General features: G+C 50.0%; 2 protein-coding genes across 3 annotated transcripts in view; one reads left to right on the forward strand and one right to left on the reverse strand.

Moving 5' to 3' along the window:
• PTCD2 (pentatricopeptide repeat domain 2) overlaps nt 1-5,943 on the reverse strand; it is a 41,892-nt gene extending 35,949 nt beyond the window's left edge. The window contains exons 1-3 of one of the 2 annotated variants that reach the window (XM_040979046.1): nt 5,832-5,943; nt 3,814-3,906; nt 1,044-1,173 (exon numbers count right to left, since the gene is read on the reverse strand). In XM_040979046.1, coding sequence (XP_040834980.1) covers nt 1,044-1,173; nt 3,814-3,906; nt 5,832-5,943 — 335 coding nt within the window. Of the gene's footprint in view, nt 1-1,043; nt 1,174-3,813; nt 3,907-5,831 lie in introns of those variants that run through there. The other variant, XM_040979047.1, reaches the window with a different exon arrangement.
• Nucleotides 5,944-6,086: 143 nt separating this feature from the next.
• MRPS27 (mitochondrial ribosomal protein S27) overlaps nt 6,087-19,179 on the forward strand; it is a 62,576-nt gene continuing 49,483 nt past the window's right edge. The window contains exons 1-3 of the mRNA XM_040979048.1: nt 6,087-6,167; nt 10,232-10,309; nt 17,947-18,017. Of these exons, the coding sequence (XP_040834982.1) occupies nt 6,095-6,167; nt 10,232-10,309; nt 17,947-18,017 (222 nt within the window). The 5' untranslated portion in view covers nt 6,087-6,094. The remainder of the gene's footprint in view (nt 6,168-10,231; nt 10,310-17,946; nt 18,018-19,179) is intronic.

The following is a 19,179-nucleotide window of genomic DNA, read 5'->3' on the forward strand; positions in this document are numbered from 1 at the left end:
TGGGACTCTGTACCCTGTCCTGGCCAGCACAGCCCAGGTACCAGCTGACTGCCCACAAGTGCGTGATTTCACCACCAGCAAAACTGTGCGGTACAAATGGCCTTCATTCCTGACCCCTGGAGCTCATCAGGCTCAGCTACTACAGACTGGCATGGTTTGTTATGCAACAACAGGTAACTGGCACAGCACAATTTGTGAAATAGTTCTTTCTAATTCGGTGTTTATTCTCAACAAATGTTGTGTAATATTTTTTTTCTTTTACCTTAGAAAATAATATCAATGTTTTATATTATAATGTTAGTAATAGCTGCTGTGGGCAAGTTTCTGAAACCAGAAATACATACATGCATTTGGATGGACCAGAAAAAAACAAAACAAAACAAAACAAAACCAGTTCAGTGATTTTCAGAGAATGACACTTAGTTTTTGGTATGTATTCTTCCAGTATTCTATATACAAATATCTCAGATTTTTTTTCTATAAATGTACAATATAAATGCTGGTCCACATGCAGAACTCTGCCTTTCAGAATTGGTTTTGCCCCAAGAGCATGCAAGGTCCATGCTGTGGCAGCCGGGCAGAACCCTGGAGGAGGGCAAACAGTTAGTAGTCCAACTGGAGATGCGAGTGGGAGATGCCGAGAACTGACACTCAGGGGTCGCAGACACAAAGGACGGCTGCAGGTGAGAGACAGCAAGGGTGCAGAAGCAAGCAGATTTCTGACCGTACCAGGGAGGAGAGGCAAGTGGTCCTGGGAGAAAACTCTCTAAGACACATGTCCCGAGTGGCAGGTCTGAGGGACAGAGGATGCACAGAAACGGATGCATCCGTGCAGGTGGAATCTGCAGCCCTGGCGCTGGCGATTGCATGGGAGTTATGTCTCTCCGTCCTTCCACCTGCCTAGTGTGAACCACCCTGGAGACGCTCCCGACACTGTTTGCTCAACAGCTACACATGAATGTCTGGAGGCAAGAGATCTGAAAGTCACGAGCGCAGAGGCGACAGGAGGGGAAGGCTGGCAGGCCCCTGAGGAGGTGCCTCACCTGTAGATGACGTTCTTAGCCAGCTCCACATCGTCCCGGGTCTCGCACAAATGAAGCAAGGTTTGCAACTCCTCCCTCAGGATGAGCTGGTTCTGGGCCAGTTTGTCTTCCAAGTTCCGAAAATAGGCTTCTGGAAGAAAGAACAGGGGCGGTGGCCGTCAGGCAGACTGCCTGGGTTGCACCTGCTTGATCTCAGGGTGGAGGGGAGGTCTGAAGCAGGCTTGTGCCAAGGCCCAGAGCTTCGAAGAAGCCACCGAGAAGAAGGCTGGCAGTCGTGGCTCAGCAGGGTAAGCCGCAACTTGGAACACTTGGATTCCTTCCTGGAGTGTCGAGTCCTAGCAACACTGCAGCTTCCTACCAATGCATCCTGGGAAGACGAGAGATGACAGTTCGAGTGCTTGGGACCTGTCACCCATGCTGGAGACCCATGTGGAGTCTGGCCTCCTGGGCTACGCCCAACCCAGCCTTGGTGATTGTGGGCACAGGGGAATAAAAAAGCACATGGAAGATGGTCTCTTTCTCTTTCTCTCTCTCCGGCACTCTGCCCTTCAAGTAGATGAAAACAAACACTTTCTCCTTTTGTATTTTTTAAGAAACCACACTTATAGTTCAGCACAGTAGTTTAATTGACTAATCCTCTCTTCACATGCACCAGCATCCTCTATGGACACCAGTTTGCGTCCCAGCAGCCCCTGCTTGTGTCCTGGGAAAGCAGTGGAGGATGGCCCAAAGCCTAGGGACTCCATGCAACCATGTGGGAGACCCTGGCTCCTGGCTTTGCTTAGGCTCAGCTCTAGCCATTGTGGTCATTTGGGGAGTGAACCAGCTGTTGGATGATTACCAAAAAGACAAGACAGAGCGAAGAAAAACAAAGATGACAAGATGCTGACAGGATGCTGTAACACTAACAACAGAGCATGCTGACGTTGGTCATACGATGTGATGGACCGTCCCATCTTCACTTACACAACCACAAACAGGATAAAGGTTTGTGAGATGGAAGCACCTGGAGAGCAACACTTGTTTGTAACAACTGTTACCGATTTATCTTCATAACAATCGGGATTCACAACTGGGCAGCGACATGCGGCTGGCACCACAGACATCTCCAAAGACCCAAAACCAAGGCTGCAAGTGGGTGGGTGCTTGGCACAGTGACCAAAATGCCGTCTGGGATATCAGATCCTGTATCCAAATGCCTGAGTTTGATTGCTGGTTCCACTTCTAATTCTAGCTTCCTGCTAATGTGTACCTGGGAGGCAGGGTGCTGGTTCAGGTACTCGGATCCCTGTTATCCACGTGGAAGACCTGGGCTGCATCCTGCACCCTTCACTTTCACCTGTTCCACCCTGGCTTTTGTGAGCAATGAACAAGCAGGTGGAGGATCGCCCCTTTCCTCTCTGTGACATAAAAAGGAAAATAAACTAAAAGCAAAAACAAATAAACACATAAAACATTGACCTGCTAAGACTCTCCGGGACTCAGAGAAAGACTGAAGTGAAATCTTTGACTTGGTCTCCAAGCCGGAGATGAACCTGTTTTCCTGCTCGTCTGTGGTTTATCTTCTTGTCCTGCAAGCGGGGTAACAGCAGGGAGGGGCAGAGAAGCCCCATTTCTGGAACTGGACTAGATGAGATGGAGGTGAGAAGGGCCAACCAATGGCACACAAGCATTTGGTAGCGAGGCAAGGCCTGTGTTTACCACTAGGAAAGGCCACAGGGACAATGAGTTATTCAAAGAGGACAATCCTATGTCCGGTGTGGTAACCTAGCAGCTAAAGCCCTCACCTTGCACCCGCTCCCATATGGACATCGGGATCCCATACGGGCACCGGTTCTAATTCTGGTGGCCCCACTTCCCATCCAGCTCCCTGCTTGTGGCCCAAGAAAGCAGTGGAGGACAGCCCAAAGCCTTGGGACCCTGCACTTGTGCAGGAGACCTGGAAGAGGCTCCTGGCTTCGGAGCAGTACAGCTCTGGCCACTGCGGTCACTTAGAGAGTGAAGCAGCAGATGGAGGATCTTCCTCTCTATCTCTCCTCCCCTGTGCATATCTGACTTTCCAATAAAAATAAATAAATCTAAAAAAAAAAGAGGAGAGTCCTACAAGTATGTATAAAGAAGTCCAGGAGGACATGAATGGGCAGGGTAAGTTTCCTGAGATGCTGAAAGGAATAGATCCAGGTACTGGAGATCTTGTGTTATCATTTGTTTTACAGTAAGAATTTATGAACATTCCCCAAAGAACAGAGAAGAGGAAAGTGATCCCTAAATGCGCATGATCCAACTTCAGCAACCATCAGCATTTTGTTTCCTCTACATGCCCCAAGCACAGTGGATTTTTTTTTTTCTAAACAAATCCCACACTTCATTGTCAAATTTCTCCTTGTTGCAGAAGATATCTACAATCCTACTTTTGGCACAAAGGAGAAACGTATCAAAATGCGCCATCACACACGGCCCCGCTTTCCTTCACTTCGCGCTTGAGTTACGTGCTTCTGCCCTGAAGCTGCAACACAGAAAAGTGTCCCTGAGGCTGACATCAAGCAGTGTGGTGGCCAGTCCCCTGCAGCTCTCAGCACTGTCACCACGATCAGCCCCTTCAGGAGTCGGATGCTCGGACACAGATGCAGACGAGGCGGTGGGCGGCAGCTCCAGTTGGAGCAGCTCTCCGGCATCCTGGGAGAAGGGATCAGACAGAGGACACTGCAGGGTTTGCAGCAGCCAAGCAGCAGGTGGCAGGTGGAAGAATGAGTGAAGCAGATGGCGTTACCTTTGGTGCCAGGAAGATTGTATGCGACAGCCACCTTCTTATGCTGGAATTCTTTCAACTTCACAATGTTATCTGTAAGGAGGTATCTTCTAGCTAAAAACGAGAATAAGGAAAAATCACAAACTTCGGTTTTCTGCATAGCAAATAACAAGAGTAGAGCCTGATTGCCCCTAATTAGCCAGCCTTATCCTCATTATAGACAATTTAGTTCAACAAGGACAGTAAGCCTGATAGTGGGAAGAAAATTTCCAGGAATGGTGTGGTGGCCTAGTGGCTCAAGTCCTGGCCTTGAATACACCAACATCCCATATGGGCACCGGTTCTAATCCCAGAAGCCCTGCTTCCCATCCAGCTCCCTGCTTGTGGCCTGGGAAAGTAGTCAAGGACAGCCCAAAGCCTTAGGACCCTGCACCTGCATGGGAGACCTGGAAGAAACTTTTGGCTCCTGGCTTTGGCTCTGACCATTGTGGCCACTTGGGGAGTGAATCATCGGACGGAAGATCTTCCTCTCTGTCTCTCCTCTCTGTATATCTGACTTTCCAATAAAAATAAATAAATTTAAAAAAAGAAACATTTCCAGACAACCAGAGAAGACTCCTCCTCAGCATGAGAAGCTTGGTCTCCGTATATGAAATGAACCAGCAAAGAGCTAATTTTAAAGAACAGGTTGACAGGAAGTTGGTATTTATAGGATAAACAGACACCAGCCATTAGGCATAAAAAGCATGTTAAAAATATAATATAAATGCCAGCACCACCATCCCATATGGGCACTGGTTCTAGTCCTGGCTGCTCCCCTTCCAACTCAGCTCCCTGTAATGTGTGCCTAAGGAAAGCAGAGGAGCATGCCCCCAGCACCCATATGGGAGACCCAGAAGAAGCTCCTAGCTCTTGGCTCTGGATCAACCAAGCTCTGGCCTCTGCAGCCATCTGGGGATCACTCCAGGGGATTGAAGATCTCCCCCTCTTCCTCTCTCTGTAACTCTTTCAAATAAATAAACCTCTAAACCAAACAACAACAACAACAAAAGACTATACACATAATGCAAAAGGAATCTCCAGTTTGGGTTTATCCAAGGCAAGAATGGGAATGTCTGGCCATGGGTTGTGTAAGGTCCATGAAATCATCTGGATTGACCTACCAAGGCAACTGGTAGTTGGGGTGGAACACTCAGTCTATAGCTGGCGAAGTTTTTTTTAAGTCTGTGTGACAGTTGGCGGGGGGTGGGGTGTCTCTCCATCCCTTTAGAATCCCCCAAGTGAACGGTGGAACTCTCAGTATTAGCATGAGGAATGTGGTCTTTCAATGCTGCACTCCAAGTAGCCTGGCGATGGGTCAGACATGACCCGTGGAAACAGTTAGAATCCTTAGCTGGGTATGAGGAAATGGACGAAGTCAGGCAAAGAATCACGCCCTCAAAGGGTATGTCCTACTCTAGCAAGACCACCATAAAAACTACTATTCATTCACCGGGTGGGGAGCAGTCTCACAGTAGCTGCTTCAAATCCCATCTCTACCAGTTTTTTCTGACTTTGGTCAAAGGGCTGGATTTTGTCCTCAGGGAATGGAGAAAGAAGGCTCTCACAGCGTGTTGTTGGATTAAACAAGCAGTGGTTGCAAAATGCATTGACCTCGTCTGCGCCTGATACAGTGTGGAAATATCACCCACTAGCATGTGCAAATTTAAGCCGTTTCACAAACACGTTAAGCGATCATTTCCAAAATAAGCGAACTTGCTTAGGGTCTTTCGGATTCTTTGTGGCCAAAGCTGGGATTTTCAAACCCTGTATAAAGGGCCACCCAGGTAAGGAGGAGGCAAAGTCGCCCCTCTCAGGCGAGCTCCAGGGTCAAGACCGCAGGTGTCCTTGGGTTTCCAAACACCAGGGACGTCTGCGACCCTTGGGGGTCACCGCGACGCTGCACAGACGCGCAACTAGAGAGCAAGGGCATGCTCCCCGGACATTTCCGCCTCCTCCGGCAACCCTCCCCGCCTTGCACCGCCTGAGCCCGCGGGTACCTCCGAGAGGGTAGCGGCAGCAGGCGGAGCCGGAGCCTTTCGCCCCGGGAGACAGAGAGAGTCGCAGCGCCGGCAGCACACCTCGCTGCCAAGGCCGACCAGCGACGGCCATCCTGTCCCGGGCCCTACCAACTGCGGAAACGGGGGAGGGAAGTTAGCCGTCGCCTAGAGCGCCCACTGGTCCGTCCCTTGAGAGGCCCCGCCTCTTCCTCCGCCGGCCCGCAACACCCCCCGGGCCGGCAGTCGTCTTAGTATGCTCCAAGATGGCGGCCCCCATGGTGCGGCGCGGGATGTTTCTGGCCAGGAAGGTGGCTCTGCCTTGGCTGTGGCAGGCAGGTTGGTGACGGCTGCCTCTGGTGGGCTGCTTCACTCGGGCCTTACGCTCGGTACCTTGAAGCGAAGGGGACGACGGGTTGTCCAGGGGAGAGGCAGTGTTTGTGGCCTCGTTGCTAGAGAAGCCGTTTGGGAGCCCAGGAAGGGAAGGGAAAGAGCCCTGGTTCGTCTCCTGCCCTGCAGTCATGGGGTTTGCCGGGCTGGCGATGTGCAGAGCAGAGGGAGGCACAGCTGAGGGATTCTGAGCACGGCTCGTTTTTCTGCCCGCCCCTGGTGGACTGAGGCATCTTCCTTCCCGGTGAGGTTTGCTGCGTGGAGCACGAGGGCTCACATCCCGAATCGGACCCAGTCTTCACCTCCTGGAAGGATTTCTGGGGGTTCAGCCCACGTTTATATGATGACCTTGGGAGACCACTTTTTGCTTTTTAAGATTGACCTTATTTATTGGAAAAGTAGAGTTACACATAGAGGGGGAGTTAAGGAGAGAGCGACAGATCTGCCATCCACTGGTTCACTGCGCCACAGTGCTGGCCCCCTTGGGCACAACTCTTGCTTGGGCTTACACTGCTTGGGGTTTCCAGGTGTGGGTAATCGGTGTGAACAGTTCCTTGTAAGTACTTGGAGACGAGTTGAACACAACCCACTGCTGGTGCATGCAGTGAACGTGCTGGGGTCCCATATGGGTGCCAGTTCTAATCTTGACTGCTCCGCTTCCCATCCAGCTTCCTGCCTGTGGTCTGGGAAAGCAGGCGGGGATGGCCCAAAGCCTTGTGACGCTGCAGCTACATGAAGACTCAGAAGAAGAAGCTCCTGGCTCCTGGCTTTGGATTGGCTCAGTTCTGGCCGTTGCGGCCACTTAGGGAGTGAACCAACCGATGGATGATTCTTTTCTCTGTCTCACCTCTTTGCATGTCTGCCTTTCCAATAAAAATAAATAAGTCTTAAAAAAAAAAAGGCAGACTGTCAGAAGATACAGGTGTGTAAGAGAACCATCCATTTCCTTGCTTGTTCCATGCTCAAGAGGCCACCCAGATTTCTTGGGTCCCCGCCCTGCTTCTTCATCTTGAAGGTGTGTCATTGCCAGTCAAGTCCTCAAATCACTACCCTTCACACATCACTCCGAACCAAGAAGTTCTTCTGTGTCCTTCCATTTGTCAGGACTCTTGTGATGCCATTGAACCACCCGAATTAAACAATCCTTTCTCCCATCTTTAGCTCAGCCGACTATCACCTCAATTCCTGGGGCACCTCCATGCCCCCCACCATGTAACCTAAACATCATTTCTGGGAAATGGGATATGGATGTCGTTAGAGACCGTCCATCTGCCTACCATATTTGACAACTCATTCCTGTTAGTCATTAGCTTCTATTAGGAAAATGTGCTATTTGCCAGACTTAAATTTTCATCCTAAACCCACTTCCTTTCATTATATCTTGGGGGGAAAAAAAACCAGGTAGAGGCTGATTATTTTTTCATTTTCCTTTAAAACAAACAGGAAACAGCTTGTGTTTTCAGTCCCTGTGGTTCCGTTCGGTAACTGCATCTTGGGGAATCTTTTCTGCACCCTTGGTTACTTCCCCACTTTCCATTTTTATTACTTCAGTTTACTTAAAGGCAGCAGCACAGATGGAAAAGAGATCTTCCATCTACTGGTTCACTCCCCAAATGCCCAGGACACTCCAGGCTGGGCCACGCTGAAAGCAAGAGCCTGGTTCTCACTCCAGATCTTCTGCATGGTGCCAGAGAGCCAAGTGCCTGGACCATCATCCGATAGCTGGAAGAGAGTAGCTGGCACTCAGCCAGGCGCTCTGATATTGGCTGTGGATGTCCTGAGTGGGGACTTAACCATTGCACCAAATGCCCGCCCACTTCCTCCTTGCCTTTTATCTTCGAGTTCAAAACTCTTGAGCAGTGGCCTCAATATTGTCTCTGTTGACTTTAAAATATAGAAAGGGAATTTCTTTTTTTTTTTTTTTTAAGATTTATTTCTTTTTATTAGAAAGACAGATTTAACAGAGATAAGGAGAGACGGAAAGATCTTTCATCTGTTGGTTTACTCCCCAAATGACTACAAAGCTAAAGGCTGAGCCTATCTGAAGCCAGGAGCTAGAAGCTTCTTCTAGACCACTACAGGGTCCCAAGGCTTTGGAATGTTCTCCACTGCTTTCGCAGGCCACAAGCAGGGAGCTGGATGGGAAGTAGAGCGGCTAGGACACGAACCAGTCTCCTTATGGGATCCCAGTGCATACAAAGCAAGGATTTAGGCATTGAGCCATTGCAATGGGCCCAGAAATGGGATTTCATAGACTAGAATGAAATATTTGCTAGACTGAAGATGTAGGGAAGGAGCAAGAGATAATAATAATAGAGAACAATTCTGTCCCTGATAGCCTAATGTCACGTAACATCCCCTCCTCGGCTCACACACTTAGGCAAGAGCTGCCTGTGCTTTCCAAAGAAATGAGGGATCTTCCTGATCTTTGCGTGCCGTCTCTTTCACTAGCTGTAATGACCCTGAGGTTTATTCGTGTTGTGCTGTCTTGGTTCCTTTTTGGAGATTGGCCAGTACTCTCATGTTAAGGATACACCCATGTTTCACTCAGCCATTCCTCAGTTGGCACGTACTTGGGTTTCTCTCTGCTTTTTATCCATTATGAAGAATAAATAGCGCTGTGAGCATTTTTGTTGTGTATATAATTGTCATTCTTTCCTAAGCCATTCACCAGAGCAACTATGTCTATATCATTTACATTGTATGTAAGTGTATGTAAGTAACCTGGAGGTGATTTAAAGCATATGACAGGGATGGGCCTGGGTAATATGCAAATATCATGCCATTTTATATAAGGGACTTCGAGTATCCATAAGTTTTTATATCACAGGGATCCTGGAGCCAATCCCCAAAGACAGCTGTGTGTTGTATGACTGACTCTTTCACCTGCCATTCAGTTGGGTTGTCTTTCCTATTTTTGACTTGTAGGAACTATTTGTTTTTCAGGTGCAAGTCTCTTATCAGGTAAACGATTTGCAATTATTTGATTTCTTCATATGGGTGATTGTCTTACTGAGAGTCTCCTTTGAAGCACAAGTTTTTCGTTTAGTTCCCCCCCCCCACCCCCGCCCCAAGATTGACTTTATTTATTTGAAAGGCAGAGAGAGAGAGAGCTTACATCCACTGATTCACTCCCCAGATGACTGAAGCATCCAGGGCTGGGTCAGGCTCAAGTCAGGAATTCCATCTGGGTCTCCCACGTTGGTGGTGGCGGCCCACGCACCCGGGTCACCTGCTGCCCTCCAGGCATACTAGCAGGGAGCTGAACTAGAAGTGGAGCAGCAAGGACTTGAAATGCTGTTCCATTGTGGGATGCTCTTACCGCAGGCATCAGCTTGACCCACTTCTCATCGCTGGTCCCAGAAGTTTTTAGTTGGGGTGAAATTCCTTGAGCTCATGTTGACTGGGTATTGGCATAGGCCAGGCCTTGTGCCTGTCACTGGAACTACACTGTGCCATCTTGTTAGCTGAACTTCAGCTTCAAGAGTTTCCGATTTCTACCAGGGTCACTCAGTGAACTTACTACGCTCTGCCCTGTGTGAAATTTCACTGCATACGCTGCTTCCTGTCAGATGGAAATGTTTGTAAACGTTGACAAATGATTGGGAGGCACTCAATCAGTGAGCTCAGCAACGACTCAGCAGGCGTTTCCGGTTGTAGGAAGGTCTTCTGGGTCTCACTTGGGCAATAATTCAGTGGCAACAAAATGGCTTTGACCCCTAAGGTTACCGGGACAGGAGTGTCAGTATCTTGACCCATAAGGTGATGGTGAAGATTTTCAGGTTTCTTTCCTCTTCCACTTACCAGAAGTTAAGTACATTTTGTTAGGAACTGAATTGTGAACCGGGAAGGTGGCAGTGTTGCAATTTTTATATATGGTATTATATATATGGTGTATATATATATATACACATAAAACCATGTAGTTAACATATAATAATGCTTAATAAAACAAATATAAAGTGCACCTATTGTGAAGCCAAGCCCATTGAGATAACTGTGTTTTTCCTCAGGTGAGCGGCACCTGCTTTCTGCAGCGTACGTGGACAGCCGCCAGTGGGAAGCAAGAGAGAAAGAAGACTGCCACCTGGGTAGGTCAATGTCGCTCCCGGGCGCACCTGCAGGTGCCGCCGCATACTCGGTGTTGGATGGATGCAGGGAGGCGTTCCCGGTGCCTCAAGCCAGAGCAGCACAGTGCAGGCCTAGGGGGCGACAGTCGCCCTCGCTGTCCTCTGTGTCTCCACCATGCACCACTGCCCTGGGAGTCTCCTGACGTCACATTAGCACTTCTTTTACTTCTTGTGTCTTGTCCATTTTTATCAGCTGGTTTTCATGCAGGCTGTATCTGTCGGAGCGCATTTTGTATTTCATACTTTCATCCCTTCTCTTCTCAGTCTCTTCGTTGTCTTCAGGCCCCCTGCGGTCCTCGGGGTTTGTTTTGATTCGTCTGGTTCATCACCAGGTGATAGGTTAGGAAGCACAGTCTGAGCCCTCCTGTAAGCCGTGCAGGGTTAACATCTTTGGTTAGCGTCTTTCCAGCTGCTGAGCTGTTGCTTGTACCTCCTTTTCCCCATTGCCTGTGTCCTATTTTACAGGAAGAAGCATCTCTCTTTCAAAGTTGCCTAGGCCTGAAAGGCATCACTGACCGTCTGAACGCTTCCTCCTGACCTTTCTCACACAGGCCATCATCCAGCTGTTGCCGAGCCGCACAGATCGGTGCCTGCTTTAGGAGACTCGTGTGGTTTTCCGTTGACTTCAGTGCAGCTCTCGCATTTGTCCAGCAGTTGTTTCGTTGAGCTTAAGTCAGGGAAGACCTGCGATTCCTCTGGCTAGTGGGTTCTCGTGAAGCAGAGCACATGCGTAGCATGCAGCCGTCATTGGCAGCGGCCTGCTGGAGCTCTCAAAAGAAATCGTCATTTTCTCCCCTGACAGTGCAGCTGTGCGAGCAGCTTTGGCCGTGAGCTCTGGACCGGTGTGGACAGAGGTCTGGTGGATCTGAAGATGCTCTGAGGGACCTTGTGGTCTGATCCTTGCCATGAGAGCCTCAGCACAGCCTTTTTCTAGCAAAGACTTGGTCATGCGCTCCCTTTGTCACCCTGAAATTCAACTCACAGTTCATATCGTGTAACTGCACATAATACTATCCAGTCCGCTTGCGTTTCTGTGCATGCTGGCCGTTGGCCACCTCTGCGAATTTATTTCCCTTGAGTAAATTTGTATTGGCTGTAAGAAAAAGAAAGCTATGCAGCTTCCTTACCATGACACAAAGCAGAAACAAAAGGGAAGCATCTCGCAATGAATAATATAGATTTCAATATTTAAATAGATGGCTTAGAAAAAACCACATGGAAAGGCACAACAAGATGGCTGGGTGCCTAGTGTCTGCTGAAATGTGGAATCGCCATCAGCGTTGACGATGGAAATGTGGATGGGACAGATGTGGTACCTGAATACCAGGACTGTCACAGTCATAACAACACCTTGGGATTACAGAAATGAATAGTGCATGCTTCCAACGGATTCAGGGCTTTCTGCTTTTTTTTTTTTTTTTCTTTTTTTTTTTTAGTAGAGTGAATGCAATGTCACAGATGGTATAGTATGTAATTCACATCTTTGTTTTTATTTTAAGTCATTTGAAACTTCTAAAATATCACAGAGCTCTTCTCTGTCCTTTCCCTGCGTTCACCTCGTGTTCCATTGTGAGCCTTGGTTTTGCGTTTTCTCATATTCTCTTCACACACGCACACGTACACTTGTATGTGTACTTTATAGTAACCACTTGCTTGTTGCATATATAATAGATTGTTACTCTGAGTAAATCGGAGCTTGTTACCTAATGTACTGAGATTCTCCTGTGTAACTTAAGCGAATTCGTTGATGTAGTACTTTAGAATTAATTACCTTTTTTGCCAGTTGACCCAAGAATGTCTTAAAACATTTTTCCTTCTCCAATACAAGATTCAATTTAGTATCAGACAGTGCATTTGGTTGTCATGACTACTGTGAGCTATAGTTGTTCCATCACTGGGCTCCCCAGTTCTTGTACACATCTAAGTTCATGGTGGTGGCAGGGCGGGGGCCTAGTGGAAAGTCCGTGGGTCCATGGTGGTGTGTCATTGGAAGGTAGTTCTCCAAGAGGGTTGGTGTGTAAGCCCGAGCCGGGCCTGGCCTCTCCCTGTGTGCCTTCTGACTCACCACGTGGCCCTTCTTGGCACACTCCGCCATCGTCATCCTCTAGCCGCACTAGATGGACCAGCTGATGAGCTCGCCCCGGTCGTGCACTGTGACCCTCCAAATCATAAACCAAAATAAACCACATTAGTTGTGGTAATGATAAACTAATAAAGCTATCCTTATTTGTCATTTCTTAATGACATTGTCATTTTTTTTTTCTAGAATCCATTCTCTTTTTTTCCCTTAACTTTGAGAGGCAGAGAGAGAGGAAGAGAGATCTGTCAGCCATTTGTTGACTGCCCAGATGCCTACAGCCGCCAGGACGGGGCCAGGTGGAAGCTGGGTGGCCGGGGCCTAGCTGTGTCTCCCAGAGCCCACGTTAGCAGGACCTGCGAGTCCAGAGGCAGGCTTCGAACCCAAGCCCTCGTGACTTGGGATGTGGTGTGTCTAACTGCCGGACTAACTGCCTACCTTCCCTGCTCCTCTGTCTCTTTTCATAAGAGAAGATTCCTCTTTCTGGGTTTGTCTGTTGTTTGCCATGATCCCAGGGAATCTATGCTTCTCCATCTGGAATTCCCAGAGAACTCTCGGGCACCTCGTGTTCCCATCAGAGCAGCCACCTTCGCCAATGACTTTGCCATGGATCCCCCAGTCAAATGTGTCTGACTTTTTTCCCTCTGTGGAATTATGGGTTTTCTCCTCTCTGACTCAGGGCCTGTCTGGGGGAGATGCTGTAATGCAGACATCTTGCTTTTCATCAGAAGTCTCCTTAGCTTTATGATCCATTCGTCCTATTACCTGAATCCATTTTGCTGCCATAGTTAGCAAAAGAATACCTTCCCCCCAGATCTTGGTTTCTAAGGCCATTTCACACTGACACTACTGTGGCGTTTGTGCTTCCTGGCCCGTGGAGTGGACAGAGCTGCAAACACGTACACATATTCAGGGAGGGTGTGGTTAAGACACCCACCCCCAACACTGGAGTGCAGGGATTCAGTCTCCGACCCTGGCTGCCGACCCCAGCTTCCTCCGGGGAACAGTAGGGATGGCTCCGGTTAGGTCTCAGCCACCCACAGGGGAGGCCTGGATTTTTTCCACTCTGGCTCTGGCCCAGCCCCAGCGGCTGAGGGCATCTGGAAACTGAACCAATGGATGGAAGCTCCTGCTCTGTCCTAGAGAAACACAAAGCCCTATGTAAATACACATGAATGCATCTCTCTCAGAAATCAAGAGCTCATGCCAGCCTGAATGCCCACAGTTCTTCCTTGCCCTGCCATAATCCATTTCCGGCCCCCGATGGTAACAGACATTCGGCTGTGTGGGACAGCCCCACACACTGTGGGTCACCCAGCTTCCCTGTCTGCCACTCCTGCCGGAGGCCAGGAAGGCCTGTATCGCTCCTTGGGGGACCGCCCTTCTAACCGTGATCCCAACACGGACTCCGAGGATCATCCCTCTGTATACAGCAGACTTGTTCTGATGTGCCATGGATGGTTCCAGAGGAGGGTGCTGTTAGCACTCTGCACAGATGAGGAGGCCACCTAGGTGTCCTGGGGTTCGATAGAGTCGCACAGTCCCCAGAGGGATTTGGCACGGGCGCCTGAGAAAGCAGAAGCACCTGATGGTTGTTCAGGGACCTGCACTGGGTTAGTCAGTGATACGTGGAGATGGGTGGCTCCTTGGCAGTCAGGCTGGTGTACTTGCAAAAGCTGTCACCATGGATGTGGGGCCCTCTGCCCAGAGTAGGCGCCCAGTGTCCTGCGCCCCGCCCCCAGCACATTCCCCGTGCAAGTGGGATGTGAAGGGCCAATGTGGCACCAGGGGACGCAGAGCTGGGTCCCAGCCGCGTGTCTGCAGCTCTCTGCTGTCACTTGCATGCAGTGCCTGCTGTGTAGCAGGTCTGAAAACCCTGGGTGAAATACAGGGTGAAACAGGGTGAAATACAGTTTCTTAAAAATTTTTTTAATTTCCAAGGCAAAGTGAGGAGAGCGCTCCCTTTCGTCTGTTGGTGCACACACCCTCACAGCAGCCGTCCCGCACTTGAAAGCTGGATGGCAGCGACCCCAGAACTTGAGCTTCCACGGTGTGCCTTAGCAGAGCGTGGTGTGGGCGTTCCCAGCAGCCACTCGGAATTTCACTGCCTCTGGGTTTCCTGTCTCCCACTGCTTTTGGAGAAGTTGCCTCTTCCTGCTGTCCTTGTTCACGCTCCTCTTTGGGGAGCGCGCCTGGCGCACGCAGTACCGGCGGCGGGCAGTAGGTGGCAGCATGGGCGCGGACGCGCCGCCGCGGTGAGGGCGCGGGAACGTGTGCGCGCCTCATGTGGTGGAGCCCGCTGATTGGGCGCCGCGAGCCGGAGGGCCGTGAGGCGCTCGGAGCGAGCCTGCTGATTGGCGGGGCCGGGAGGGCCGATATGAGGCAGCGGCTGGTCGAGTCCCCATTGGGTAGCGCGGCGGCGGGGGCGGGGCCGTGGGCCGGCGTGGCCTCCTTCCGGCGGGCTGAGGTCCCTGGCTCCCGGGCGTGTTAGGGGGAGCGAGCGGTGGCCTGGAGCACTTAGCAGAATCGCGTGTTCGTGGTTCGGTTGGAACAGGATCCACATAGGTTCCGCCGGGGCTGCCCACTTGCTCTGCCTCTTTCCAGCTCTTGCCTGAAAGGTCTTTGTAGAAACAGGCAGAGGTTTGGGGGTGGGGGGATAACCCCGTGTGCCCCCAGGGTCCGCAGCCATCGCTTCCTGCCAAAGTCCTTCCTCCTCCCTCCGCCTCAGCAAATCCCATTGCACGGGTCACTCAGCTAAAGGAAGGGACTGCACAGGCATGGCTTTGTAATGCGCTTACCCCCTCTCAGGAGACAGTCAGAAGATGTCACTTCTGGCCAACCCCCTCCATCTAATTCTGACCCAGAAGTCTAAATGAGCTTTTCACTAAGTTTTATTTATTATGTATTTATTTGCTTATTGCACTTTCACTTCAGTTGAAAAACAGTCACAGAGAGAAGTCCCCTCCATTTGCCCTCTCCCTCAAAAGCCTGCACCAGCTAGGGCTGGGTCAGATCAGAGTCCCAGAACCCAGTGTGGGTATCCCACGTGGAAGGCAGCCATCCACAGCCGCCTCCTGCAAAGCTGAAGTTCAGGAGCAGGACTCCAGCCGGGAACTCTGCGCCAGTGGGAGTCAATCTTTTTTTTTTTTTTTTATCAGTTTGTTCTCTTTTCTCAACCAGCCAATAGATTTTTATGTACAATGAAATCCAAAATATGTTCTAGGACCTCCAGATGCCTACATAAACTATCTCTTAATTCTAAAAGTAAACCTCATGAAAGCAAGGGATGAATGCACTGACAGCTTCCCTCCCCAGGACAAAGCAGACAGCGAGTAGCTAGGGAAAGGAATGAGAAAGGAAGTGATGGATGTACGAGATTTTGTTGTTGTAACTCCCTGGTGGGAGAAATCGCTGTCAAGCTCTAAGGAGACCCTGAGGTAATCAGGAAGTACTGGCGGAAGCCGGAGCCGTTGCCCTTAACCACGGTTCCTCCTCCTCCCCCAGGTGGAGGTGACCTCACTGAGCGCTAGGGAAAAACTACTTCACAGAATCTGTAAAACTTGTACTATGCATAAATAGTTCTTCTTACGCCTCTCTTCATGTGATACAAGCTAAGTGACGGAGGAGAATGCTGTTGCCAAACCCGCTTGTTCAGAGGCCGGCTGTCAGGCAGCGCTCTCATGGTATCATGGTTTCACGGCGGAGGCTCTCGCGCCCAGCTGACAGCAACAGAAGGAGCTGCCTCCATTCCTCAAGCAAAAGAGGCATCGCCTCAGTGCAGAAGACTTCCAGGCCCTGTTTCCTTGTGGGTTGCAAATCCTGCTCCACATGTAAGGAAACGGAGGACTGAGTGAGCCCCACTCACCATGTTGGTTTCCCACATCAATGCATTTCCAGCCAAGTGAAATCAACCTGGGGTCCCCAGAGAGGCAACAGCTGCAGAGCAGCCACAGATGAAGAATATTCGTAGGTTGCCAGTGAGAGAAAGCTCGGGTGCGCAACGCACTGTGCCACCGGTCACCTGACATCTCAGCATGGGCGTGATGGATGAAGCAGAAAACAGCAGCGAGCGGGATGACCAGGGGGGCTGGCCGGCTGCGGCCTGCAGGAAGCCAGCACCACAGGCTCCTGGAGCCACGGCTCCCTCACGCACAGCCGCACTGCGTGTTCCAGAAAGACGTCCACAGATGCCCAGGTTCTGTTCAGAGGAATGTGCCAAAGAAAATGCCCGGTTCCTAGGGAACACACAACATCTGAAGGCTGACAGCAAGGACAGCTTGGGAAGATGGATGTGGAGTTGGCACTCATGACTCAACCAAAGGCCAAGACAGCAGGGACCGTGCCAGGAATGGGCGTGAGCACCCACACCAGGGCTTCAGAACTTCAGATTCCCAGGCCTGACTGCCACACGGAGACCTCAATTGTGTAGGTTGAGATAAACCAGGGGCACATTGGTGCTGCTTGAGGACCCCCAGGAGGGAGGGCAAAGGCAGTCTGGGCTGGGGGCTCCTCACCTCAAGAAAGACCTTAGACAGGAATTGCCTGTGCCTCGGATGCGTTACCCATCCCTTAAAAAGCTCCTCCAACCAAGGATGGCCCAAAGCTGTGGGAGACCTGGAAGAAGCTCCTGGCTCCTGGCTTTGGATTGGCTCAGCTCTGGCTGTGGCAGCTATATGGCGAATGAACAAATGGATGGAAAGATCTTTCTCTCTGACTCTTCTCTCTGCAAATTTGCGTTTCCAATAGAAGCAAATATATGTTTTTTTTAAAAAAAAATGGCGAAACCAAAAAACTTCTCTGACTACAAAAATAAAACACCCAAATAAAGGGTTCCAACACTTTCCTCTGCCAAAGTCAATTAGGCAGTCAGAACTGTTCGTGGCCAGACCTGGCAGATTTGAAGGGGTGCCCAGGGCGGGAGCTAAGAGTATAGGAACAGTTGAATCGGAGAGGGTTCAGAAAGCAGGAGAAATAGCCGTGGGAACTCTGAGAACAAAGCAGAGTTTGCTGTTTAACGCCGTTTGTCCTCTCCAACAGCATCGGAGGCAAATGCACGGGCAGAGATGCCCTGGGTCCGCCAGCTTGATGCTTGACTGGACAGTGGGAGTGAGGTGGATTGGAAACCTGGGAGGCAATGACATGATGGGAAATAAATATTTAGGAAAGTATATTTCCTAAGGGTTTCAGATCTTTGTCTACTGTAGAAACATAACCTCAGAAAAAAACCAGCGATTCCTGCGGTGTCCTGCTGAAAGCTTGCATTCAGGCCAAAAGTCAGTAAGGCAGGGGTGCTTCTCTGGTTTGCTGGATTTCAGGTGCTGCACAGCTGAGCCGTTAGATGTATTCTTTTATTCTCTGTGGCTTATATAAAGTGAGTTTCTGAAAAAGAGCAAGAAAGAGCATCTGTTTGAAATGTTGACTCTGTGATGTGGCAGCCATCTGGCAGGAGCCCTTCACCGTCTGAGATTTTCCTTCAGACTCGCGTGTATTTAACAAGGTCCCTTCCCCTTTGTCTTCACAGCTGATCTCGCATCTTTGATGGATAAAACGTACGAGAGGAAGTTGCCAGTGAGCTCTTTAACAATATCCCGGGTAAGAACCTTCAGGCAGAGCTCGAGGGGGCACTTTCTGCAGATGATGCTGAGTAAATAAAGAATGTGCGTCTTAAGTGGCATTTTTCCGGAGTAGGCCATGTTTTTGTCACCTCCTCGTGGACATTCTGTGATGCAGCGGGAGATTTCTTTGGCCAAAATAAGAGGTCATGAACTTGCCCGACTTCAGTGTTAGTGGTCCTGGGATCGGAGCTGCTGTACACCTGATCTTTCACTTTTCTAGGAAATAACACTCTGCTGTGTATAATACTGTGATTTTTTGGGAGTACAACTCCTCAAAGTAGTATTTACTTGATAGTATTGCTACTGGTTTTTGTATTTCAGCAACTACAGAAAAGTGGATATTAGTTTTTAAGATTCATTTTTTTATTGGAAAGGCAGATATACAGAGAGGAGGAGAGACAAAAATCTTCTGCCTGACCATTCACTTCCCAAATGGTCGCAACGGCCAGAGCTGAGCCAGTCCGAAGCTAGGAGCTGCTTCCGGGTCTCCCTCGCAGGTGCAGGGTCCCAAGGCTTTGGGCCATCCTTGATTGCTTTCCCAGGCAACAAGCAGGGAGCTGGATGGGAAGTGGAGCTGCTGGGATTAGAACCAGCACCTGTATGAATCCCAGCAGATGCAAGGCGAAGACTTAGCCACTAGGCTGCCGTGCCAGGCAGTGCGGGAGAGGAATAGGGAGTCATAGTAACCATTACCAAATACTTTGTAAGCCAGTTTTCACATGGCTTCATTTTTAAACTTTATTAGAAAAGCGGAGAGAAAGAGACACGTTTTCCATCTGCTGACTGACTCCCCGTATGTCTGCAACAGCCAGGGCTGGTGCAGGCCAAGCCAGTGACAGATCCGAGCACCTGAGCCATCGTCTGCGTGCCAGGGTGCTCACTGGCAGGAAGTGAGCAGAGCAGGCCTGGTACCCAGGCGTTCTGCTGTGGGGTACAAGCGTGCCAAGCGGCGTTCTCCACCCCTAGACCAGGCATGTCACAGTTTTTGCAAATGATATTCCTGTTCATTCTCAGAGCAGCCATAGGAGGCAAGCATCATTGCATTTTACATATATGTTGTGGAGTGATATATTCCCTTGCCCAAGTTCACGCAGCTTATACATTGAAAGGCTGGAATTGAGACCCTGCTGTTTCTGGCC

The sequence above is a fragment of the Ochotona curzoniae genome, unplaced genomic scaffold (genome assembly GCF_017591425.1).
Source record: "Ochotona curzoniae isolate NIBS_2020 unplaced genomic scaffold, NIBS_Ocur_1.0 contig_293, whole genome shotgun sequence".
Taxonomy (NCBI): Eukaryota; Metazoa; Chordata; class Mammalia; order Lagomorpha; family Ochotonidae; genus Ochotona; species Ochotona curzoniae.